The sequence below is a fragment of the Ambystoma mexicanum genome, chromosome 11 (genome assembly GCF_040938575.1).
Source record: "Ambystoma mexicanum isolate Mex_15411 chromosome 11, UKY_AmexF1_1, whole genome shotgun sequence".
Taxonomy (NCBI): domain Eukaryota; kingdom Metazoa; phylum Chordata; class Amphibia; order Caudata; family Ambystomatidae; genus Ambystoma; species Ambystoma mexicanum.
In genome coordinates, this window is record NC_090934.1 from 726,807,625 (window position 1) to 726,834,991 (window position 27,367).

At 45.5% G+C, this 27,367-nt stretch overlaps 1 protein-coding gene across 7 annotated transcripts in view; it reads right to left on the minus strand.

Moving 5' to 3' along the window:
* FAR1 (fatty acyl-CoA reductase 1) overlaps positions 1 to 27,367 on the minus strand; it is a 1,197,112-nt gene that overhangs the window by 173,789 nt on the left and 995,956 nt on the right. For all 7 annotated transcript variants that reach the window (XM_069623607.1, XM_069623603.1, XM_069623609.1 and 4 more), the window contains one exon: positions 15,025 to 15,152. In XM_069623607.1, coding sequence (XP_069479708.1) covers positions 15,025 to 15,152 — 128 coding nt within the window. The remainder of the gene's footprint in view (positions 1 to 15,024; positions 15,153 to 27,367) is intronic.

Consider the following 27,367-nt stretch of genomic DNA (forward strand, 5'->3'; position numbering starts at 1 on the left):
CTTCCATTTCTTCCACACTTTACTTCTGCCCCACAATTCTGTACAAGCCTCAGTCCTAGCAAGGTTTGATGGTGGTAATGCCATTCTAACAGGTAATCTGGACAGTTCGGGCAGCTGAGTGGGTTACATTTCTCAAACCAAAGGATTACAAGTCTATGGACATTTGACCACACATCCCACATTTCAATTGAGCTTCAATGGCTCCCATTAAGCATGCTTACATCTTTCAATTTCTTCATCCTATCTATAGGGCTTTGGTGGTGAGCAAGCACTTACCTTGCAGGAAAAATGCATATATGTGCAGCCTCAGGAATAAGGTAAGTATGGACATTTTAGGATTAAGTTTCATGCATTCCTGGATTTCTGCAGCCATCCCTCACACCTAGAATTTACTCCACAATTGCTTTTGGCTTTCTTTTTGCCTCTGCAAAACACTTTAAGCTAAGATGCAATAAGGGAATGTTCTTGACAAATCTTTTACACGGTCCGGCGCTGATCACCAGTAGCAGAAAGGCGCAAAATCCCCATTCCTCACTTGGCACTACAAGCGCCAAAAACGGGCGCTAAATGGGATTTTCACCTCCAGCAAAAAGCTGAATGTAACACAGCCCATTTAGCGCTCAACTCTTGATTGGGCAGCCCTTAAATGCAGCAGCAACTCGTGATGAGGCCCAGTGAAAGGAAACTGATCTTTTTGAAATGGGTTTAGGGCTACAACCTTTCGTTATCTGAAGGAGCAGTCACACGATACGAACAAAGTAGTTTTGCAATACGTTTTGCATCCATGACATGATTTGGTCCTTTTTAGCAAGAGGAAGGTGGAATATCCTCGCACTTGAGTGCACACAGCCAGAATATAATCTGAATTGGCCTATCTTGCATGCAATTCAGCATAGAGACATTTTTGCTTGCCGAATCTTGGCTGCTTTTTATCCTCTGGAGATGCTGAAGAATGGTTGTAGATAACTAGGATTCCCTATATTGTGTCACTGCTCCAGAACCTACTAGTTATCAGTAACTGTGCATGAAGATTACTTCCCCTGCACAGTTCTACATACAGCATATTGGGGAATTTGTCAACCAACTGCTTGTTTTAAGTACAATTAATGAAATGTGGAGTTGTGCCGCACACTCTGATGACACCTTTATTACATTTGGTTGCTTGGGGTGGGACACTAACCCCAGCCTGTTTCCCGGAGTAGTTGGCACCCTGTTTACACTGGGGTTGGAGCTGGCATCTTAATATTAAGAAACCGCATTACACATAAAATAGGCTCATGCAAGGCTTTGAGGAGTGGGTCTCTTCCTCAGCCACTGCTGCAGAATCTCATGGTTGTGGTTTCTTTAAGGAAGCTAGAACCTTGTGAGGATCCATTGGTTTGAGAGAAGGTTGTGCTGAAATGGGGTAACCTGTAGCATTACTTCTTGAATAATTTCCTTAAAGTATAATATTAATTGATTGCATTGATGGTGTTATCATGAAATTACATTTTTAGAAGGGTCTCCTTCAATTATCTTGCCCACATGGAATACATCCGGCAGCGAGACCTGGGTGTGCCAGCTGCTGAAAGACGGTCAAAGGGTGTTTTTATTAGTACTTCATGCGCTTCACGACCGTCACTCTCTTGTCCCCTCCTTGCCTTCCCTCCCTAATCCAGGTGTCCGTAACCCCAGGTTAGTTCTACTGAATGGTAACCCCTCCTGTCTATGAGCTGGCCTTACACTAGGGATGTCTCCCTAATTTGATGGCTGCCAACTCCCTCAGGGACTTACAGGCTTGTCCCTACTATGTTCAGTTGTTAGTGTTTCAAAGTAGTTGGGAAGAGATCTCTGAAGGTTTACCGATTTATTTTCCAAATGGCAATTTGGCCAACTTATTTTGCCTGTTCTTGCTGTTTTTTCCTTAACTATAAACAGCAGAAGGGGACTCACTTCAAAGTGGTCAACAACAAAAAATTGTGAAATTGCCATTCGTAAAAAGTAATACCATTGGTAAGTGCCAAAGCAAATTCACTTGCGCACACCCCTCCCCTGCTCCTACTCCTTACGCTAATCTGCTATCCCTTTTGATGTTTCACTCCTGCTGGTTCTTCCCTCCACCCTTTGATCTCACCAGTCCACCCACTACTCCGCCTCAAACACCCTCCATCCACTCTGTACAACTTCTTTCACTCCTTAAACAAACTTTCTCTACTCAATCGCCACACAAACACACACAAACTGCAGTATCCTTGCACCCACTAAACCAATACCTCACCTTCTGAATTAATAGTCTCCACTCTCCCCTGCTTCCTTCTTCCTGCTGGTCTCTTAGTCTGCCACCTTGTCCTCCTCGGACCTCAACCGGCCAACCCACATTTCCCTCTTACGCCTCCCTCCCTCTGTCCTGACCGAACAGCTTTCTCTAGCCAATCCGGTCTCATTGTCGTCACCTGGGAGATGTATGTGCACAGGAAAGTCTTTCAAAAGAGGCCAAATTCAGCCCACTTTCTCTGTGCAAGATTGGCACAGAGCCACCATGGTGGCTTGGAAAGGCAATGATCCATGTCTGATTCGGAGGTCCCTGGTCCTGGTATCCTCACCCCCCTTCGCACCTCACCAAGTCCATTGTCCCAAAAAGGATCAGAGCGCCCAACAATCTGTGGTGGTGTAGGGATTCCATTGCGAGGTGCGTCCTTGCCATTGGTACCAGAAATCCCTGATGGGTTGTTTCTTAGTGGGGAGGGGGGCGCTGGTATAGCAAGCCCCTTCTCTCTGGTCGGTGCGCTCTCAGCATTGTTGGGAGTCCTGCCAGGGACCTGGGAGGGTTTCTCCTATTGACGAGATTCTTCCAATTGGTAAGATGGCACACTGGAAGATTTCTCTTCTGCATTTGCTGCCCCTCTGGACTGCGGTTAGGACCGGTCTGTCTAAAATAAAGACAAACAGACTGGGAAGCATTTGATGTTTGAGGCATTGCACAAGGCAAAGGGTTACTGGCAACATGTAAACTGGCATAAAAGAAAAGGGACAAGGATTAGGCCCCTGCCTCCAGGGTACATGAGGGGAAACATTTAAACAGATTATTGCCATGGATCCTGAAGCGAGTGTGGGTGCCAAGAAACATATGGCTTAGAGGAAATGAATGCATTTCAATATGCATGTTATGGGAGTGTAAATACTTACACGTCCTTTCTCCCTACTGTCTGCCTTTAAGCTTGGAGTCGATGGCGCCCTTATTTTCTTCGGCGTTGCTTAGCGTCGAAAAGCATTTGAGTTGGATGAAGAAATCTGTGCCGAAGTCGAACGATAAACTTTAATGAAAACGCCATTACAGTAGAGCCTTACTAAACTATATTTGAAACTCTGTGTTTGATTCCAACCCGATGGCAGAAAAAAAACAATCTGAGGACGTCGATGTGCGAAGGAGCATGGGTTACTGTACATGTCGGTTAGGGTTACAGGAACGCCCGTCAATGCCCTTTTCAAATTCGAAAACAGCACAAGATGTAATACTACGCACCAACCACTGGATGTTGACCTAGGCATTGCATGAGAATATAGGCAGATTCACACCCCCCAGAAATACATATAAACCTACACACAAAAACATTTAAGTTGCAAGCTACGGTTAGGGAGAATTCTCATTTGTGCCAATTCCCTTCAACCTTCGAGACCCCCAGCTATTTTGCTGGACTTAAGGACTTTTGTTTTCTTTGTTTTTGGAGTCTGACAAACTCCATAGGCATCTGCTTTTTGTATTGTGACACACAGCAACCTCAGTGCAGTGTCACAGAGAAGTCCTTTGGCTTTCTCATTAGGTTTTAATACCTTTCCTTGGGTGAACTACTGTTCGCAAGAGTAGTAAAGTGATTGACTTTACTTCCCCTTTTCCTATGTAGGTCCAACACAACCCATTTTATGTGGAGTGCTAGGGGGTTACTTAGCATCCCCTTTTCCTACTCTCTCTTATAAAAATCTTTGTTACCCTCACTACATTTAATGGCTGGTGGCAGTGGTTTAATTTTCCTATCATTGTGCATTTTTACCGCAGGCTGAATCCTCAGCTGTAGTATAGCATCCCTGGGTGACCATTGTGTCAAAATGGCACTGGTCTTTTCTTGCCATTTCTTGATTGTGAGGTCTTTCTTGGGTTTTACTCTGCACGCCAAACCAGGTTTAACCCTTTTGTCCATTTTGCCTTTGGCGGGCTTCAGTACTGAAACCCGCCTCTGGCTCCAGTGCGTCTGGCAGGGCAGGAAGTGAGGGAGGTGGCCGAAACACCCTGTCCTTAGTCTCCTTGGTTACCTGAATGCAACCAGTGCCAATAGTCTGGCTGGCTGGCTGTTCTTGCAGGACAGCCACCCTTCTCTGTGAGTGACAGCTAGCTGTGCATGAATGGGAGAAACCTGCATAAAAGGCAAAGTCTCTTGACCAGAAGGCAGAGTCGACCACTGGACGAAACATACAAAGGAATCTTGAAGAGAAGGTTGCTGCATCCTCCTGGACCGTTGAACTGCCCGTTGAAGCCCTGCTGCAGTGCTGAAGCTCCAATTCTGAATCGACTAGAGAAGCCCCAGAACGGACGACATCTTCCCTTGGATTGGTGGGACCAACTGACCCCAAGACGAACTTTACTAAAGGACCTTCCTCCGCTGGCTGTACTGCTTTGCTGCTGCCGCAGCCGAGTGCAAGGGGTGAAGAAATCCAGAATCGAGTGCACCGTCTTTAAGCAGGACCAGAGCCCCAGGAAGATCCTGCGGACACTCCTGAAACAGGACAACCCAAGCCTAAATCACTTCACCAGAGTGCTGGACTCCAGAAGCAAGGGAAGCCCATCAAGTGTTCAAGATCCGCGGTGCTGCTATTTGCCAGTAGCTGAAACCGCAAAGTGCCACTGATTGGAATTGAGCCCATAGCTGCTGCCGATCTTGTCCTCCAGACGTCCTCCCTCTTGTCCCCACGACTGAGGCCCAGGAACCCAAGATCTGCAACCAGAACAGAAGCCAGCTGGATCCTCTTCTTCTAACCTAAGGTACTGTGCTGACTAAGGGGTACTTATCTCTTTTGTCTGTAGCTTGCATTATCTCACTTGAGACTTGCAGTAGCTGCTTTTTGCAGAGCTGAGCTCAGCTCTACACCTCGCAAGCCTAACAGCTTGTAGCCCAACAGTGATTTTCTACAAACTATCTAACTTTGTGCAGGACTTTTGTGCTATCTAAAGTAGTGCCTCAGCTCCATAAACATTGTTCAAATTGACTTGGCTGTCCGGGCTCCCTGCAGACTCTTCTAACCCATTGACTTTGGTTCTAACTGTCCCTCAGAGGTGGTATATTGGCTTTTACTTTATTGCTGGGAAATGTTTAATCTAGATTTCATTGGGGGCTTTAAAAGTGCTCCCATGCTCTGAGAACCTGTTAACCTTTTTCCTTCCATTAACCTTTCAGCTTTTCCAACCTCAGAATTTTGCCAAGTATAAAAAGTGATATATAATGCCAATACTGTCCTAGTTAGTGAAGTCACCTCGGGGTGTAGGATGTGTTTATGAAGCATTTCTAACAAGTATCTACTTGCTTGAATTGATTCTGAGAAATTATTTTGAAGTGTATTTCCATTGTTGCATATTGCCCTTTTTAAAGAAGGCTCATTTAAAACTGGCTGTTAAATAATTATTTTACTAGAAAACCTTTAGTTTAAGTGTTATTTGGATACTTGCATTTGTGGATCTCAATGTTACAGCTCTACAGCTCACATTTACCCCTCTTGAGGTAAGTCTGGCTGCTCAGTCCCTCCATCAACTTGTGTAGTGCAGACGTATACCAACAGGTGGGTTACCAATACCAAAAGGACACAGTTGTTGTAGTCTCACACAGGGTTACTACTTCAGCTCTTGCCAGACAGCAACTAGCAAGGAGGAAAAGGATCAAGAGACTGAATACATTTTTCTGCCATGCTTTTCTCATCCGTCTTCAAAAAGCAAATGGTTTAACGCCAGCATGATATTTTCATTCATGCGTTAAACCAATGGATTCCTATGGAATCTGCCCGTTTGTAGCACCTGATAAAAATATGTATATTCCATAGGAATCCATTGTAACAGCTTTTACTGCTTTAGAAAGGGAGAGTAAAAAGCGAAGAGTAACAGCTATTTCGTCTGGTTTTACTCCTCTCTTCTAAACTTGTTTTGTAAATGTTTGAATATTCAATCTGAGGATTCAATAGCACAAGTGACAACGTTGGTGCTCCTCAGCATGCTAATAACATTTTTTTGTAAAAGAAAACCCCATCTTCTGGTGTTTTAGCATACATTTTAAACATATTTGTTGGGACTCTCCATATGTTTGTGTGCAAATTTACCATATAATGCAGCAGTTGTTGCTGTGCACGTATAAAGGATGCATATTTTCATCAATTTCAAAATGAATCAGCGTAGTTCAAAGCCAACTTTTTTTCAACACTGAATAACCAAATTGCCCAAATTTTCCAATGTTGGGGGACCCATGGCAGGCAATCTTTATGCGGAAAAACACCCACTGTCTGAACTATCGAAAATACAAACTGTGTGGTCTGATTAGTTTGGTGCTTAACCTATTGAGTGCGGCTTGCAGGCATGGAACAAGTTACTTACCTGTAACTGTTGTTCTCCAGCATGGGTCTGGCATGGATTCACATGCTCATGAATATTCCCCATCAGGCTGGGTATCCTTGGTAAAACACAAAAAAAAAAGTGTTCAGTTTCGTTTCTGAACTATCTTTCTTCTAAAAACCCATCACTGAGCTCCAGGTCATACTGCCCCAGCCAATGACTGCCCTCTACCTAAGCCCCTCCTCTGGCAGCCATCTTCAGATTGTGTAGCACGTAAAGTGGCAGTAGGACCAAGAGAAGAGCTGGTGAGGGGCAGGCGGGAGGGATCGCATGTGAATCCATGCCAGACCCATGCTGGAGAACAGTTCAAGGTAAGTAACTTGTTCCTTCGACAGCATGGGGTCCGGCATGGATTCAGCAGTACAAAAACGCACAACCACAAGAGGTTGCAAGGCTAAGCATCTCTTACCTCCTCACCAGGCTCACCTTCAAGCGAAGAGGTTGCGCAGCACTGCTTGAACGACTCCAGACTCCTCCCTGGAATCCCTGTCAACGCAGTAGAATTTTGTGAAGGTGTGCATTGAGTACTACGTAGCGGCCCTGCAGATGTCCAGCAGGGGCACACCAGCCAAGAAAGCCGTCGTGGCAGCGAACGCTCTGGTAGAATGGGCTCTCGGACGGCCAGGCAATGGTTGGTTTGCCAACTGGTGACAATGGGTCATGCAGCCGGAGAGCCATCTGGAAATGGAAGCCTTGTACAGGGCCTTCCCATGATTCACAGGACCAAAGTTCACAAAGAGCCGAGACGTTTTCCGTAAACACTTTGTGCGGTTCACATAAAACTTCAGCGCTCTGGCCACATCCAGCAAGTGCAAAGTCCAATCAGCCGGTGACAAAGGCGCCAGGAAAAACACAGGTTAACACACAAGGCTGGTTTAGATTAAAGTCTGACGGCACAGTACAGTGGCTTACAGGACAGGGCCTGGATCTCGCCCACTCGTCATGCAGAGGTAATGGCCACGACTGGAAATTGAGTGGAACAGAACGCATAGGCTCATAAGGAGCTCCCGCGAGCCTAGAGAGTACCACATTGAGTTCCCATCCTGGGGCCGGAGCCTTCACCGACAGGAACGAAAGCAACAGTCCTTTGATAAATTCATTAACCAAACGGTGTGACCATAATGAGGACTGTCCCGGGGATCTGGTGTAGCAGGAGATACTCGCCAGATTAACTTTGATGGAGGCGTGAGCCTGCCCTGCTTTGGCAAATGACAGCAAATATGGTAGCACCCGAGGAGCTGTGACTCTGAGGATTGATCTTCTGTGAACGGCACCCAATTGCAAATCTTCCCTTTGTGTCCGTAGCATTTTACAGTAGACGCTGCCCTGGCCTTGGCAAGCACCTCCATGCAGTCCGCAGAGAGACCGTAACCCCCATATTCTAATGCTGCAGGAGCCAGGCCTTCAGGTTCAGCGATCCTGGGTTGTGGTGCAGTATTGCGCCTCCTTCCCTGGCGAGAAGATCCACCACCACTGGAAGCTTGACTGGAGGGGACGCTGACATGCTAAGAAGGTCTGGGTACCAGATCTGCCTCAACCACACTGGTGCGATGAGGGAGGATCATTCTGCACATGGACTGAGTTGATTGACGACTCGAAGAAGAAATGGCTATGGAGTGAGCATACAGTAACAGGCCGTCCCAGCGGAATGATAATGCATCCCCCATGCTCCCCGGCTGGGGAAACCTGCTGGCTAACCTCCAGCACTTGGCGTTCTTCGCCAATAGATCGATTTGGGGATCACACCATCTGCAGAACAGGTGGTCCACTTGGCCCTGCCGACGCTCCCACTCGTGGCAAGAGCGTAGCTCCCTGCTGAGAGTCAGTGACAGTGTTCTTTACTCCTGACAGATGAAACAGAATGAGGAACATCCCCTGGGCGATTGCCCTGTGCCACAAGTCCTGCGCCTCTTTGGAGAGCACCGGTGATCGGGAGCCCCCCGTTTTCCGGATGTAAAACATTGTGGTAGTGTTGTCTGAAGACTTGCACCACTGTGTCCTTGAGGGATGACAAGAACGATCTGAGGGCCCAAAACACTGCCAGTAGCTCCAGAACGTTGTTGCACAACATCATCTCCTTCGGCAGCCACAGGCCTCTGGCGTGAAGACTTCCGTGTGGGCTCCCCATCCTTCCCGGGAAGCGTCTGTCCGGCTAGATGAGTGTGCACCCCACCACCTTATCGCTCGACGGAAACTCAAGTTGTGCGCGATACTGTCTTGGAAACTTCCGGACTCCTTGATCCAATGGGCGTCAAGGAACTCCTGCAGCAGGCGCATCCGTAATCTGCAGAGTCGGATGAGGTAAATGCATGACGACATGCCGAGCAGTGACTTGATGGCCCTCAATGTGGCGATCTTATGCTAGCAGCCGCTGTACCTTGTCCAGGATGGCCGCTATCCTCTCCTCCTACATTGACACTAGGCTTGACACTGTTGAGTCGGGATCCCAGGAACAGCGTGTCCTGTGATGGAGTCGAGCAGGACTTTGCATAATTCACGGAGAACCCCAGATCCGTCAGTAGGCGGACAGTCCTCGCCATGTGGTCAACGGCTATGTCTCTTGAACTGGCCCGGAGGAGCCAGTTGTCCAAGTAAGGGTAGACGTGAATCCCTTGTAGCCGTAGATGGGCCACCACTGGCACTAGGCACTTGAAGACTCTGGCGCTGACTTCAGGCCTAAAGGAAGGGGCCTTGGATTGGTAATGCTTCTCCTGAAAGACAAAGCGCAGAAACAGGTGGTTTCCTTTGTGAATGGGGATGTGGAAGTATGCATCCTCCAGATCGAACGACAGAACCCCCCTCCCCCTTCAGTTGTCTGAGCACGTGTTGAGTGACCATACGGAACTTCTGGGACTTTATGTATTTGTTCAGTCGTTGGAAGTCGAAAATGGGCCTCCAGCCCCCGGTCTTCTTTCGCACAAGTTAGTACCTTGAGTAAACTTCAGAGCTGCTTTGGAACTAGCTCTATCGCCCCTTTCTTCGACATGGCCCGAACTTCCAGCAGCAGCTGAGGGACGTGGTTTTCCTGCCGGGCCACTGGTGGTATTTGGGGACTCTTTTGCTGGATCTCTAGAGTGTGTCCGTGGGAAGTGTGTCCAGCACCCAATGGTTGGTGGAGATGGTCTTCCACGCACTAAGTGCATCAGCCGGTCTCCCACCGGGGTGCAAGGGTGCGGGCCCCGAAATCTTGGTGGATTCATTCCTGCTTCGAGGTCGACAGGCCGCCTTGCAGTCCCCGACGACGGCGTCCTCCACCGAAGGCCTTGGAGCAGCCCCTGTTGGTTTCCTGGGTTGAGGAGCGGGAGGGTTGGCAGTAAGAAGAGGAGCACCTGCCGAAACCTGTCGAAGATCGGGTAGGCTTGCCAACTCAGTCCGATAGCACAGCGAGTAGAGCGCTCGCTTTGAACTCTGTACCTGCTGAAGCAAGTTCGAATCTCAGCAGGGCCGAACTCAGCCTTTCATCCTTCCGAAGTCGATAAATGAGCACCACACACCATGGGTAATAAGCAGCGCTCAGATACCTGAGGGTTTGTAGCGCTATATAAATGCTAAATTATTATGAGGACCGAAAGGACGGCCGTCGCTGCTGTAGCGTGCCCAGGGCATGTGCAGTCTGTGTCCGCCTTGATGGCCTGTAGGGACTCATCCACTGCTTTCCCGAAAAGATTGTACCCATCGAAGGGCATGTCCTAAACCCTGGTCTGGACCTCCTGTCAGAAGTTGGTGGCCTTGAGCCAGCCACGACGGTGAAGGCAGACGCCACTGCCCATCTGGCCGAAACCCACATCCGCGATTTCCATGGCCACTGTGATGTCATGGTCTGATGCCACTTCGCCCTCTTGCAGAATCTCCAAAGCCTCGGCCTTCTTAACGTCGGCGAGGAAGTTCAGTAGAGGGGCAAGCTTAAGCCATAGCTCCCGTTCGTATCGTGCCACGATAGCGAGGGCGTTGGCGGCCTTGATGGTTGTTGCCGCAGAGTAGATCACTCTCCTCCCCATCGCATCCAACTTCTTCAGGAGGGGTGGATGCTGCAGATGACGTTGAGCCTGACGATTTCTTCTTGGCTGCAGACCAATAATGTCATTGCATTAGCCACCCATTCCCTATAGACAAATTAAGTTACCATTTATTTGTCAGAACGCATATCTCTTCTTGCTTTCTTTTTTGGGTGTGTGAGCCAATGAACAGAGTGGTGTAGCACTCCTTTTTCTTGCTTCCACCACAAACAAGTCTAGTATGGGGTGGCTCTGAATGTATTGGATATCTGCTGAAGCCGGTTTATACTTTTTCAATGATCCGCTGTAGGTGAATTGGTTATCTGAGGCGCTATATACTCTGGGAGGTCCATGGGGTAGCCCAGTGGATAATCAGAGTTAAGTCCCCTTCCTCCAGAGGTGTTTTAACTTCATCTTGGTGAACTAGCCATAGGAGTTTGAAGTTTGTATTGGGCAGTTGGTCTCCTCCTCCTGGTCTTCTTGCACTTCTTCAGAGGAAGTGAATTCTAGCAACCCCTGGCACTGTAGGGCTGCGGATAGCGAGTGGCATTACAGCGCATATGGCTTTTTGCTAAACCGAGCATTCGCTATCAATGACACCAGCATCATGGAGATTTGTGCACATGTTCCGTTGTGGAAAACATGTTTTAATTGGTGTCAAGTCTTCTTTTTTGGGTGCTGTAGCAAACCAGCAGAAGGACTCTTATTTAAAATAATAATAATAATTTAGCATTTATATAGTGCTACAAACCCTCAGGTATCTGAGCGCTGCTCATTACCCACGGTGTGTGGTGCTCATTTATAGACCTCAGAAGGATGTCAAAGCGAGCGCTCTTCTCGCTGTGCTTATCGGACCAGCTAAGAAAAAGAAAATACCTATCTAGCCCTACCGTTATTCCCTCCCTAATGAAACAAAGTACGGCTGCTTGTCAACCTTTTAAATGAAAACTTCCCAAGTCCAAATCCTAGAAATTAACTGGCCCTGCCTCTAAAATAAATTAACAAGAATAAGGATGTTGGAGCAACAGCCTTCTTCGCTCGGTCTCAGTGGGGTGTCTGCCGTTTGAGGTTTATCAGGCTCCTCTAACCTTGCCGGCTTTCCCAGCCTCGACGATAATTGTCTCTTGTCTCTCCAAAGCCCTTTGCTGGGTTAGGCTTGCTTAAGCGGGGCCTCGGTTGGGCACCTGCCCTCTTCCAACATCATGTTTTATTCGTCCCTGTATCCCTTGTGGCTTCTCCAGCCAACAACAAGGTCTCATACAAATGCTTGCTTCTCAGTAGCGTTCCTCTTCGGGAGCTGGCGAACTCGGCGGTTGTTGCACTTCTCGTGTGGAGATCAGGGATCCAACTTCTCCACTGCAGTATAGTCTCTGCATTGCGTTGGTTAACGGGACTAAAGCCCACTGTTGCTTCTGTGTGGTCAGGCCACCAGGCGAGATGGTCTCTCTACCAATTCCATCTCTGTCCAGACTTTGGCTTCTGTGTCTGTAAGGACACAAGGCTACCAGCGTGCAGCTAGCAATTTGCTCGCTCTCCATGCTACTGTTGGCTCTGGGGTCTGGCGTAGCTCTGCCCCTCCAGGATCTCTTTCCGTCAGAGGCTAGTCTCTGCGTAGGATTCTTCCTCCTCCCTGCATAGGAGTTTCTCTCAGATTCAAAATTCCTGATGGTCTTAATGAAGTTATCATAAATACAAGGGGGTGTGTTGCTGTTCTTTGACGGTGGAGTTCAGGCGAGATCCAGCATTACCCAGAGGTAACAAGAGATGGAAGAAATGTCACTGTTTGGTGGAGTCATAACAGAAGTAACAACATTATTTCCATCTCCCATGTAGCTAGACAATGTATTCCGGACTAGGAGCCCTGGTCTCCAACAGGGATGTCACTCCCAGTAAGGGCCCACTTGCTCAGACTCCTACAGAGGGTCTTGCTGAGCTGGCTCACCTCCCTAGCCTCAAAGGGGGTTGCTCACTCCTGGGCAGAAGGGATGAATACCCTGGATTTGTCACAGTTCCCTGGGATAGGGTAGGCGTTGATAAGGGATGCTCTGTGTCAAGTCCTTGGTTGCATATTGGGCCTTTGAGGAATGAGGCATATGGACCAATAACTCTTTGGGCTCCTTCAGTGTCTCTGAAGACATTTCCACACCATGCTTATTTTTGGACTGACTGGAAGCCTATTGTTTTGGCACTCTGCTTTTGAGGTCTTGGGCTGTGTTGTATACACTGTTCTATCTGAAGTCGTATTCTTGTGGGCATCTGAAGGGGTCTCTTTAGGCTTGCAATGAGCGGTACCTTTGCAGAGAACCGCTGACGGAGAGGGTTTCACTGAGGTCCCATCTATGCGAGGGATGATCGGGGTCAAAGTAGTCCCTTCCCTCAGTTCTTCGACTTTGATAACCTTGTTGGTGGCTAAGTAGCAAATTGTTCAGTGGTCTCTGCCTGCATGGCTTAGGCAACGTAACACTTTATATCCTTTGGTGTTTTATGGTTTGAGGTTTATATTTTATGCACGCACAAACACTTTTCATCTGAGTTTCCCTTTGAAGGCAATTATAACTGAACCGGTCTGCCTCCTTCCAAGGGAACTTTGAGTTACAGCTAGGACAACATTTAAGCTGTGTTTTCTCTTATTTAAGCGAAGCAACCAAGGAAGCCGGGATGAGAAGGCATTCTCAGCCTTTGTGGAAACCAAAGCTCCCAGCTCCACACTCCCTATTGTAATGCCAGGTGGAGGTTGTCGACCAACAGAAACGGAATCATCGATCTGCATTGTTTATTTGACATGCTGTATGGCAGTTGCATTCAACTGGAGTCGCATAATTGATCGGTGTTGTGTCTGTCAACTCTGACGGTGTACAGAGTCAAAATTGTTTCTCCTACGTCTCTCCGATGTCAGGGGATGTGGGTACTGATCAGAGGACATTGACATGTGAAGCATCTTGGGCGTGTACATGTGGAATAGAGACAGTATGTCATGAATGGTCAGTCAATGCCCTTTCTGGAAGTGAACAACTTAGTATGCTAGGCATGCAAGTCTAAACCGATTCATACACTTCAAATATATGTATATATAAATTTGTTTTGAATGTATTTCTGTATGAATTGTTCCTTGGTTCAATCTGTCCCCGGATAGTAACAGATGAGGATTCCCACATGGTCAGTAATTATATTCTTAAAACTTTCAGGAAACATTTAAAAACCTTATTATTTGAATAATTACTTCTTAGAACGTTTTATGTCCCGTTGCTGTGTATTTGTTGCGCCCTGATGCCTGCAGGCTTTCAGTGCTTAATAAAAGAATAAATAAATAAAAGTGAATGCTTTTTTAAAAAAGATAGAAAGTCCACTTTTTTCAAATCCAAAATATCTTTCAAGAGAAATAGATTTGTATATTTAGAATACTATTTCATATTTGTCTAACGCAAAATTGTGTGATTAGGTTTGATACATCCTAGAAATGATGTGTCAAACCCTATGATCATTCTGTGAATTTACGACAAGTATTTTGAAACTCATCTTATTTTTAGAATGTTTCTCAACCACAGACTTGGACAGTTATTGCATTTAGCGAATTTCTAAATGGCGTGCCAGGGTAATACCAGTTCATTGAAAAGCACACTTTGTTGTCTGAGCACAAACAGGACATCATGTATTTTGTCCTTAATGTGCTAGATATGATTCCTGTGAATCTTGCTTGAACAAAGGACAGAACAGTGGTCATCAGATTTAAGGCACAGGGATGCCTTGTTGTCTGACCTATCTGAGATTACATGTTGAACACCATTCTAGAAACTGTACGCAGGTGACCAAATGTATCATCCATATTATGGGAGACTAATAACTGAAGATAGAAAGAACTGTACAAAGAAAGCAACCCATTAACGTTAAAAGGTGGCATGAGACAAATATAGCATTCAAGAATTTCCCTGGTTACAAGCTAGGAGGAGCTCACATTAAACTTAAAACTGTATCTATGCCAGACTAACTCAATGATGTGATAGGCTGTGGAAATGGGAGTGTTTTCCCTCTCCCACTCTCCAAACACAAAACTTTCCGTTTAGGATTTTTAGAATACCTAAATGAATACATTGTCTGCTGTAAACTTGGGTGGAAAATCTATCCTGAACAAAGGAGATGGGACTTTTTTTTACATTTGGATTGTGGCATATGTTTCTTGTATTTGATTTATTTTCATTAGCTCACATTATGTTTTACCTAACAATTATAATAATGTAATAGTTTGCACAAAATAAGGATTACCTGGCAACAATCCCAAAGCTTTTACATGTAGAAAAGGGCCACAACTACAAATGGAAACATCAAAGCAGGTATAAGGTATAGAATGCAACATGATTTACAAATACTCACTTCAAAGCAACTAATTATTTGAATTCATAAACCTACTTATTAAGGTGTTTCCTAGCTGCTGGGAGCCCAGACATTTCTTCATTCAGAACATATTTCTTAGTTCCCATGCAGTAGTTCTCCATATATTCGGCCCAGTGCAGCTGCCGTACATCAAAATTGAATGTCTGGAAAAAAACACAAAAGCACACGTTGATGAGTTAAGTCCAGTCGACAACTATCATCATAAATTAAAGGCAGCAAGCTGTACGAGTTTGGAATACAGCTAAAAGTCTGGGAAATAAAGCACAAACGTCCTTATTTTCAAGACGCTCCTACATTAGCATGTTTCTCTCCATTAAATATTACCATCAAATGCCTGAGAAGTATTCTTCAAAAAACATTCAAGGACAACAAAGTGAAGCATATTCATGAATTTAGAAACATTCATAGTAGGAATGTGCAGCCATTTAGCACTCTGAAGTGCTGTACACATTTTAGAGAAAGGCATTGGATTCTTCAAATTATATTAAAGTAACAGTGCCAAAAAGAATGATTTAATGAGGGTTATGATATTTTGACATCCAATAAAGTAACATCTTGGCATGTCTAAATGAAAAGCTCAATTTCTTTTAATGCAAGATTTTGAGGCATGTCATATCATGTTTCTTCATTTGTGCAAAAGAATGATTGCAGCCAGTGGTGGCCCGCCACTATGGGCTGCTGGGGTTATGGCTTCCTTTTTCACTTTACCCTTGATGCACAGTACTGTGCATCACGGGTAAAGTAAAACTGGTTTAAGTGAAATGCTATTACGTGGCTAGACTGGCCTACATCCACGTAATAACACTTGACATGTTTGCTTTACCCATGATGCACTATAACCGTGGCACATGGGTAAAGCAAACAAGTGTTGTGACTAGACTGTCCTTTTGAACTTGGCCGCGGCTTTCGGTATAAGGTGGATACAGATTGTACTGTCACAATATGGCGCCCCACGTGACGTCGGCTGTTAGACACCTTGTCCATTTCCTTAGGGATTGTGTGCTTTGGTCCTTTTTCTATGTTGACTACCTTGCGTTGACTTTTTGAGTCTGGTTCACTGTGTTTGTTCATGGTAGTACTTATTTCAGTCAGTGCAGACATCGGCGTAGGAAGTTGAATCCTTGAGCATCCAGGTGAGCCCGCAGTTTATGTTATCCCGATGAGGGGCAACTGATGTCTGCTTCTTTACGGTTTCCCTGTTTGCTTAGAGAATCTCATGACATGCTTATACAAGTCATGCTATGAAAAATCCAAAATGTAGGATTCACAGATGATACGTTACTACCTCCGGTGACACCTTTTTGGAACCGCCTGCTACTTTACAGTTTCCCTGTTTGTTTAGAGAATCGCATGGCATGCTTTCACGAGGTGTGTTATGAAAATTCCAAAATTGACGATTCACGGATGATACGGTACTACCTCCGGTGACAACTTTTTTGGGTCGGTAAGGTGTCAGGTTGATTCACTTGATGCATGTGGGTTCACCAGCTAAGAGCCACAGGCGATACGTTTTTTTCCATCGAGAGTGACCATTGAGTTTTCGGCTACATGTGTTACATTTGTATAACATGTAAGAGCCTATTACCTGGCTTTAGAGCGGATGGTGCATTTGATCATCTGGCTCTTTTGGCTTCATTCACAGATGCAGGTGTGGACTTGTGAGATATTGAAAATTCCAACAGTCGTTTTCCTTCTATGACTGGCGAAACCTAGTTGCTACTTATTATCCCAGTGGAGGTAATTATGTTGATGCAATTTGGCAATCTATTTAACGATTGCTGTATGGTGATGTCTGGTACTGATACAGAGCATGTGGTCTCTGTTGTCTGTTACTACAGGACCTCTATAATACCCAGGCGTATTCAGACGCCCCCTAAAAATTATGTGTGTCCCATTTGCGGTATACAAGGCGATTAGTGACTAGAAGACGCCTGCGAGAGAAATACCATTTAAGATAATTTCCATAGTTTCATGTTTTGGAACCGGTAGAGGTTGGCCAATTAAAGGGCTTTCCTCAGTGTTATACTGATATTTATTTTCAGTGTGATTGTTCTACAGAATTTGTTCAGCGTGTTGTGAACCTCACCCCAGTGTCACTCAGTATCCGCTTTTTGCTTTTCAGGCACAGAGACCCTCCATTGCTGGTGTTAGAAAAGACCCTCTCAACACGGTGTTGAAGAAATGTATACATTTTATAAATATTCCCCTGAAGAATGTTCTCCCTACATTGGGCTTGATGAACAAAAAGATCTCGGCAATGATGTTTTCATGACACATTTAGAATGTTGTATGGTTTGATGTGATATCTTTTGTGTCCTGTATATATCTACATATATTTTTTGGTTATGTTGTTTTAGATTCAGTTTCAATGTTGTAGTCTCCACAGTGTTATGTCAGGGTCCATTATATGTTTTAGATATTTGAATTTATTTTGAATAAATATATCTGATGAAAAGGTTTTTGTAATTGTTGCACACAGTCCATTTTTTTCAGGACTTGGAGTGCCCGGTCATCCAGCGGACTACTGTTTCTGGGTGATAAGGTGTGTGTGTAGATAGAAATCATCTGACTCCTTATTTATACATGTGACTGGACTGTCCTACATTTGCGGAGCCAGTCTGCATACATTTTCTTATTGTGGCATGGAAATCGATACTTGGCATCAAGGGTAAAGCAAACACAATAAGTGTTATTACGTGGCTAGACTGACTTGCACTGGTAACTCCAGCCTAGCCACATATTCTTTGTGTGTCATGGCATTTCTGTACTTTGCATGAACGGCAAAAGCACATAAGTGCGATTACTTGGTAAATTTACCATCTTGGTATGGCCAGTCTGGATAAACTTACTTTCAGTTTAATGGCATTTTTTACTGGCTGGGAGTCTATTTGGTAATCCTGGCATATATTGGTGCTGCATGCATGGCACAGCCAGCATGAAAATGTTTTATAAACTGGCAGATGTTGTGGGTAAAGGCATAATGAAAATGTGTTAGAAAAAGGACCTGTGCACTGTTGGCAACATGCATCTATTTGGTCTTTTCATGTGCTACCATACAAAATTGATTGCAAACGGTGTGGCTTATTACCCAGTTTTTCACAGAGTGCTGTTAATGGCACTTTCATTTTTTTTGTATTAAACTCTGTGGTGTTTGCAGGGGTGTGGGGCATTGAACGGCCCTCATTTGGTTCAGGCTCACTTTCTGCGCTTGTTCGTTTCCACATATTAGACACACACATTTACACCTCTGCAGTTCATATATTCACCAGAATTCACAGCTGCCACTGAATACAGGTTAATTTGCACAACCACTCCACAAAATGACAATAAAAAAAAAAACAGTTCTGTTTCTTTCACAAAAAACGACACTAAAAGGCTCAGGAAGATCGTGCAAATCAAGAAAGGTCTTTACATTTTGAAAAAGCTTTCTTAAACAGATGAAGTGGACATTTTTCACATGTACACAGATCATCTACTTTGTATTATTTTTAATTTGACAGATTGCACATATCTGCATTTAAGGAAAAAAAGAAAACTAAGGTTTTCCATGTTTGAAAAGTCCAAAATACTTTATTTCAAAAACGGTAACAGTGACCTAGAATTTACATGCACTCAAGATAGCACAAGCATTGGCAAATCTAATAGTTTTAGCGTATGTAGTGGTTAATTTAGCATGGGAGGAGTAATGAGGAATGACTCTGCAGGAGGGGGGATTATAAAGGGCAGCATTAGTAGGAATGACAAATCTAATATGTGGCTGCCAGGCGAGCAACAGTACACATGAGCATTGTACAGCATTGGAAGGAAGAAGCAACCGTGGCAAAGTGGAGAAGGAATGACAGTGCAACCAGAAAAGAAGGTCTGGGAGTGCAAGGTCGAGGGTACGGAAAGGCAGCCCAAGCGGTGCGGGGGAGTGGATTTAGGAATGGCAGCACAAGTTGGGGATAGCAACATGGGAAGGGGAGCTGAATAAAAACATTCCTGTAAATGGATACCAGGTTAGCAACAGTACCCCAAAGCATTGTACAACATTTTCTCTATGCCCACACCCACAATTCAAGCAGCCACTGCCAATTTAAAACACACATTCATGATGCCTTTGACAACTTATATATATATATATATATAACATGTTTCATGCAGCCTGTCATGAGACCCTACAAAACGTGTTTGCATTGTACTTATGAATCTGCATCACACACTGTTCTATGTACAAAGGGAAGGCATTCTGCCCAAATCGCAAGTTGGCACAGCAGTGAATTATCACTGGTACGGGGTCCCTGGTCAGAATTCACCCCCTTCCACTCATTCATAAAGATTTTGGGGAATTTTACAATGAGAGATTCAAGCAATTCACACAAATGTATTGTATTTGTGCAGAAGCATACACAAGCACTCGACAGTCATGTGTCAACAGTGTGCAGTGAATACAGTTATGTTTGGAAGATACTATTCAGACTAGCTTTTTTCTAGGCTATTGGGAGGATTGAGGGCTCTTTTTAGAGATTAACCTGTTCTGTGGGTATATTTGACATTGTAATTTGAATCCTCAAGTTGTCTGATGTGCTTAGTTTACAAATGTAGCCACGTATTGTACAGTGTTTGGCTGCCTTCCAGAGGCGGTGTGCTTTAGAAGAACAAGTTACTTCTTACCTTGTAACGTTCTTTCGAAAGGATTTTCCTCTGATGTATTCCTTATCTTGATAGATTACTTCCAGCTTGCTGGCCTCGGAAAAATGTTTCAGTAGAGGGCTCTGCGCGTCGACGTCCTTCGAGTTGGTGTCCCTCGAAAGCTTCCGCATCGGCGCTGACGTCATTGTGTATAAATAGACTCACGCAGCGTCCGTTGCTCAGTTCCGTTTTGAAGCTTAAGAGTAGCTGTGCATGAATTGGTTATTGACCTTGAAGGAGCGTAAGCTGCAACTACAAGGGAAGTTTTACTGAGGGGATGGATGGGAGGGGCGATAAGGAATACGTCGGAGGAACATCCTTTCGAAAGAATGATACAAGGTAAGAAGTAACTTGTTCTTCGAAGGGATTGTGTTCTCCGATGTATTCCTTATCTTGATAGACTCCCATAGCAGTGGTGTGTAAACGGAGGTGGGAGTAAAAATTAAATATTTCCCTTTAAGAACGAACAGAGTGCAACACAGCTTTGCCAAATCTTGTCTCCTGGCTAGAGGAGGAATCCAGATTGTAGAATTTTGTAAAAGTTATGTGCGGACGACCATGTGGCAGCCACACATATGTCTCGAATCGGTACCCCTCTTTGGAGGGCCGAAGAGGCTGCGATACCCCTGGTTGAATGAGCCCTAAGGTGTTGAGGGGGCTCTTTCCCTGCAAATTTGTAGCATTCTAGAATGGCTAAAATAATCCATCTGGAAATGATCTGTTTTGTGATTGGCAATCCTAATTTGTGTCCTGCATAAACTATAAACAGTTGGTCTGCTTGCCTAATACTAGCAAGTCTGCCGATATAAAAACTCAAGGCTCGCCTTGGAACCAGCCTATGTAGCCTCTCTTCCTCTTTCCCAGGATGGGGAGGAGGATAGAATGAAGGTAAGGTTATCTTCTGAGTGATGTGGAATTCAGAGACTACCTTTGGGAGGAAATTAGGCTTCACTTGTAGGACAACTTTGTCTTTGTGAAAAATTGTATGAGGAGGTTTGCAAGATAGAGCTTGTAATTCGCTCACTCTTCTGGCAGATGTCAAAGCCAATAGTAAGACTGTTTCATGGGTGAGAAATCTTAATGAACAAGAATGGAGTGGTTCAAAGGGAGTACCAATCAGGAAATTTAAGTCTAGATTTAAGTCCCACAAGGGAACTTGGAACGGCTTTGGGGGATGGACATTAGTCAACCCCTTCAGAAATTGGATTACTAGGGGTAATTTGAAATATGAAGGCTCCTCTGCAGTGTGCTTGAAGATCGGCAGCGCTGTGAGGTAGCCCTTGATCGTACCAACTTGAAGACATGAATTTGCCAAATAGAGCAAAAAAGAAACACCATTGGTGTCCCACATGAAAAGGGTTCGATATTCTTTTCTCTACAACAGCTGCAAAACTTGTTCCAACGGCAGCGGTATAAAGTCTTTGTTGCTGGCCTTCTAGCCGAAAGCAACACCTCCATGATGTCATCTGGGAGGTCCCAATCCTTGTATCTCAACCTTCCAGAAACCAATCGTGAAGGTTCTGATTTCTGGATGGAGAACCTGACCTCCCTTCTGCGAGAGAAGATCCTCCCAGTGTGGAAGACGAATCGGAGGGCAGAAGGACATGTCCAGAAGGTCCGGGTACCACGTTCTCCTGGCCCAGTCTGGGGCAAATAGGATCATAGTCTTCCGGAATCTTCTCAACCTCCTGTTCATCTGAGGAATGACAGGGACTGGAGGAAACACGTACAGAAGTGGAAACTCCCAGTCCACTACGAACGTGTCCCCTAGAGCTCCTCTCGGGGGAAATTCCCTCGAACAAAACTGATCGCACTTCCTGTTGATACTGGTGGCGAACAGATCCACTTGAGGGGTTCCCCAAAGGGTGAAGATCTCTTGAAGGACTTCCTGAGCTATCTCCCACTTGTGGGAGACTGTGCTCTGCCTGCTCAGAGCGTCCGCTGTCAAGTTCTTCTCTCCGGCTAAGTGAACTGCCGATAGAGATTCCTTCTTGAATTGCCCAAAACCAGAGCTGCATCGCCTCTCTCTACAGTGGCAGTGATCCCACGCCTCCTCTTTTGTTGAGGTAGTGCATGGCCACTGTGTTGTCCGTCATTATTAGGACATTTTTCCCTTGTACAGACGGCAGAAAAGCCCTCAGCACTAGCCTGATAGCTCTCAGCTCCAACAGGTTGATATGTAGTCTGGACTCCGATGGAGACCAACGGCCGCTGATGGTCAAGTCGTTGGCATGGGCTCCCCACCCCGTGAGTGAGGCATCCGTGACTACCGTTATGTCCGGCCATGGTTGCCAAAACAGTTCTCCTTTCAAAATGTTCTGACGACAGGCCCACCACTGAAGGTCTCAAGCCACTTTGTCCGGGACCTGAAGGAGATCTGTCATTCTTCCTGAGAATTGCGACCACTGGGTTCTTAGTGCCCACTGGAGAGATCTCATTCTCAGGCGAGCCTCTGGCACAAGGAAGATGCAGGATGCCATGAGGCCTAGCAACCTCAAAAAGTCGAAGGCTGGGAGACGTTGGGCATTTTGAAACTTGGTGACCATCTGCAGAATATCTTGAGCCCTCACCTCTGGTGGCAAGCATTTTCCCACTGATGTGTCCAGGACTCCTCCAATAAACTGGAGTCTCTGTGATGGTATCATCTGTGATTTCTTTAAATTGAGGGAGAAGCCCAGTTTGTGAAGGAAGTGGAAGACAATCTAGTTGGATCTGAGCTTGTTCCGAAGATACTGCTCTGATCAACCAATCATCTAGGTAGGGGTAGCCGTGGATCCCTTCCCTCCTTAGACTTTCAGCCACTACCGACATTAGCTTGGTGAAGACCCTCGGGGCGGAGGTCAGCCCAAATGGCAGACCTCAAAATTGATAGTGAGGGTGACCAATTGCGAACCTCAGGTATTTTCTGTGTTTGAGATGGATTGGCACATGGAAATAAGCATCCTGAAGGTCTAGAGATACCAGCCAGTCCTGAAGATGGAGGGCCTGAAGGATCTGAGAGAGAGTCACCATCTTGAACTTGTCCTTCCTGAGGAATTTGTTCAATTCCCGTAAGTCCAAGATGGGTCTCAGTCCTCCGTCCTTTTTTCGGTACTAGAAAATAGGGGGAATACCAACCCTTGTTCCGCTCCGCTACAGGTACTGGTTCTATGGCACCTTTCTCTAGCAGGTCTAGAATCTCCTGCGAAAGGAGGGGACCTGGAAACTTCAAAGAGTTGTTCCCCGGTGGATGACTGAGTGGTGCGTAGAAAAGGCAGGAAGTAACCTTGGGCAACTGTCTCCAATGCCCAAGCATCTGAAGTAATAGCCTGCCATTCCGTCAGATGTTGAGTTAACCTGCCCCCTACTGGTGTCTTGTGAGGAGAGACCTCAGAGTGGTTTAGAGGCGGCTGACGCTGATGCCGAGGGCAAGGAGGCACCTGCTGCTGCGGCTTTTGTACTTTTAACCCATCCACCACGGGTGAATCGTTTTTTGGCCCCTTTGAGCCGGCTGTCCTCTGCCTTTCCCAAATGCGGAATAAAAGCTAAAGGACCTACCTCTCCAGGAGGTTCCTGAGGGGCGATACAGAGTTTGACGGATTGCAGCTCCAATAATAATAATAATAATAATTAGGCTTTTATATAGCGCTACAAACCCTCAGGTATCTGAGCGCTGCTTATTATTACCCACGGTGTGTGGTGCTCATTTATCGACCTCGGAAGGATGAAAGGCTGAGTTTGGCCCCGCCGGGATTCGAACCTGCGTTAACAGGCTCTGCACGGGTGTCAAAGCGGGCGCTCTACTCGCTGTGCCACTTGACCAAGAGATTTTGCTGCTGCCTTGGATGTTTGTAACCTCTCTAGACTGTCATCAGCCTTCTTACCAAACAAAGAAGTGCCGTCAAAGGGCATATTCAAAAGTCTGGCCAGTACATCTGGAGCAAAACCAGACTTTTGCAACCATGCAAATCTGCGCATTGTAGTACTTGCCGCAATGATGTTCAGAAATGCTTCCCTTTCCTCTCCTTCCAGGAGACAGTCAGCCGCAGATGAAGCACACTCCCAAAGTGTATGCCTGAATCTTGCAAGCGTGCAAGTAGCATTAATGGATTTAAGCACCATGCTACATGCCGAGAAGACCTTTTTTGACATAGCGCCAAACCTTTTATCATCCCTGTCTTGTGGAATAGTAGGGTATGCAGATCCACTGTTCGATGAAGTTGCTGCTTGCACAACCAAACTCTCTGGGGTTGGATGTTTGCTGAAATATTCAGGGTCAGAAGCAGATACCCTATATTTGGCAGATAGTTTTTTGTTAACTGCCGGGATAACCTCAGGGGTTTCCCAGTTGACAGATATTTTTCTCTGCAATGCAGTATGAAAGGGAAGCACAGGATCTTCTTGTGGGCCTTTAAGTAAAATGTCTGTAAAATCATCCTGTTGAAAAGAAGGTGAAGGTGTAGACCACCCCATGAACTCTATTATTCTGGCCATTAAGACCCTATAAGGGGTCTCAGCATGTTCCCCTAGGACTGGTTTAACGAATTCTACTTCTTGAGAAGTATCTTAACCACTTGCCTCATGCAGAGAGTCTTGAAGGTCGTTCAATCTATTCTCTTCAGAGATAACTTCCTCTGGTATAGGTGTAGTGGTCCTCTGTAACCCAAAGGGTCTTTCATGGTCAGAATCCTCCCCTTCCTCATATATAGAAGACAAAGCTCTGAAATAATCGGACCTTGGGTATGGTTTAAAACCCATTTCTGAAGCAGAAGGGGCCAAACTTGTAGTCACCGGTTGAGAAAACGTCGAAGTTGTCGACACGGAAGTCAAACACTTCGATGAAACCGAAAAAGGCATCGAAAAAGTATGAAGAGGCCTCTAAGAACTCGAGAGGATCGGGATCTGACTCGGAGTCGTCAAGGTTATCGGAGACATCCTCGAGGTAATGGTCGAAGCCCTCAGTACATCTACTGACAGAGATGTAGTAACAACAGTAGGTCTGTCCTTTATCCGTGTCGACAGCGGCGTCGATTCGACCGATTTGTGTGTCAACGGGCCCTTCGATAAAGGCGTTGATGACACAGATTTATGAGTCGAAGGAACCTTCGACGACAGCGTCAATGACGCGGTCTTACTGCCTTTGCTCGAGCAGTTTCTTTCGCCGGGTGAAATGACTCGCAGCGTTTCGATTTTTTGGGTCTTTCACCCAGGGTATCACCTTTAGCCGTCTCCGAGGGGGTCGAGGCCGCTTTCTCGAAGACGCTAAGAATTTTCTTGCGGAATTCCTCCCACTTAGCTGGAGAGCTGTGTTTCGTGGGGCAGGTGACCCTTTCCGGGGAAGTAGAAGAAGACGAAGAAGAGTGAGATCTACAACGCCTCTTTTTCGAGTGTTTAGATCTCGAAGACAAATGGGAACCGCTTCGAGACCTTGAGCGGGAATGTTTCCTGTGACGGCGAGGAGACAAATGTCTCGACTCTGCCGAGGAAACTTTCGAAGAAGTAGAAGTTTTAAGAATCTTACCTCTTTCTAGCTTCCCCTTACGCTCCTCCAAGGCTTTTGCCGTCATGGACATACAGTCCTCGCATTCTGAACAGTGATGCTCCGATCCCAGGCACCACAAACAGATCCTGTGAGGATCCATCAACGACATTTTCTTCCCACAATCTCGACACTTTTTGAACCTGGTCGTGGGGTCGACGGTTCGGAAGAGGAAGCCATCGAATGAAGAAGATATCTTCGAGGAATAATAAGAATATACTTGAATAAAGAACTGAGCAACAAGATTCCGAGGCCCACGAAGCGCGGAAAAACGGAACTGAACAACGGACGCTGCGGAAGTCTATACACACGATGACGTCGGCGCCGATATGGAGGCTGTCGAGTGACACCAACTTGAGGGACGTCGACGCGCAGCGCCCTCTACTGAAAAAAATGTCCAAGGCCAGCAAGCTGGAAGTAATCTATCAGATAAGGAATACGTCGGAGGAACATCCCATCGAAAGAACGTTAAAAGGTAAGAAGTAACTTGTTCTTCTAAAGCACACCGCCTCTGGAAGGCAGGCAAACACTGTACAATACATGGCTAAATTTGTAAACTAAGCACATCAGACAACTTGAGGATTCAAATTACAATGTCAAATAAACCCACAGAACAAGTTAATCTCTAAAAAGAGCCCTCAATCCTCCCAATAGCCTAGAATGAAGCTAGTCTGAATAGTATCTTAAAAAACATTACTGTATTCACTGCACACTGTTGACACATGACTGTCGAGTGGGTGTGTATGCTTCTGCACAAATACAATACATTTGTGTGAATTGCTTGAATCTCATTGTAAAATTTCCCAAAATCTTTATGAATGAGTGGAAGGGGATGAATTCAGACCAGGGACCCCGTACCAGTGATATTTCACTGCTGTACTGACTTGAGATTTGACAGAATGCCTTCCCTTTGTACACAGAACAGTGTGTGATGCAGATTCATATGTACAATGCAAACACATTTTGAAGGGTCCGATGACAGGCTGCATGAAACATGTTTTACAGCGCCATATCGGCATGTATTGTTGTCAAAGGCATCATGAATGTGTGCTTTAAATTGGCAGTGGGTGCTTGAATTGTGGGTGTGGGCATAGAGAAAATGTTGTACAATGCTTTGGGGTACTGTTACTAATCTGGTATCCATTAATAAGAATATACTTGAATAAAGAACTGAGCAACACGATTCCGAGGCCCACGAAGCACAGAAAAACGGAACTGAACAACGGACACTGCAGCACCCTCTACTGAAAATTCCAAATTCCAAGGCCAGCAAGCTGGAAGTAATCTATCAAGATAAGGAATACGTCGGAGGACACAATCCCTTTAAAAGAAATATAATGACATTAAGTGGATGGGAGCATTTACATTGGTCTCTTAAAACAACATCTCACCAATGTCTCCACTAAGTCCTACAACCATATGTCCACCCCCTACACCACCTCGTGCTCCTCTATTACCAAGTCCTACTTATAAACTTGTAACCCTGGGATTCCTTTAAACAGTGTTCCATTGTTTGCCACCAATGTTTGTGCTTTATAAATCGCATGTATACATATAGTGAGGAACCATGCCTGTGCATTTTAAGAAATACAGTACATGCGGAGCAAATGTTACATGTTTAACGGCAATGAATTTCACAACCCTGAAGGGGGTGGCCGCATGTCATTACTGCAGCAACCATTTGAACAACTTCCAGTGTGCCTTGCCCATTCCTGCATTCGTCTTTACTAAACATTACCTACAAGTAAATGGGAGTGGGGGCTGGGGTGTCTGCCTCATATTAGACACATGATAATTGATAAACCAATATAAATTGCTTCTACTCCATCTAACAAACTACTTGGGGAATTGTTAACGCTCCACAAATATAAGCACACCCATAATGGATCCCCTTTTTAGTTTGTCTATTAGGTGTTGCTTCAACGCCACCTATAAGCCAAAATGATTGCATTGGCGTACAGGTAGGCGGGAGATGCCATGTGAGGATGGAGACAGCTTGTGGGTTTTGTTTGGTTATTTACCCACCCATTGACTGCCTATGGCCATTCCCACCCACTTTACTTCACTGCTTTGAGCTTGCTCTATCAAGTAGCAAAATCATGCTTTAGCCTGGAAGTGATTTTCAAAGCAGTCTTCTGAGAGTTAATGGCTTAATTGCAGCTGTAAATG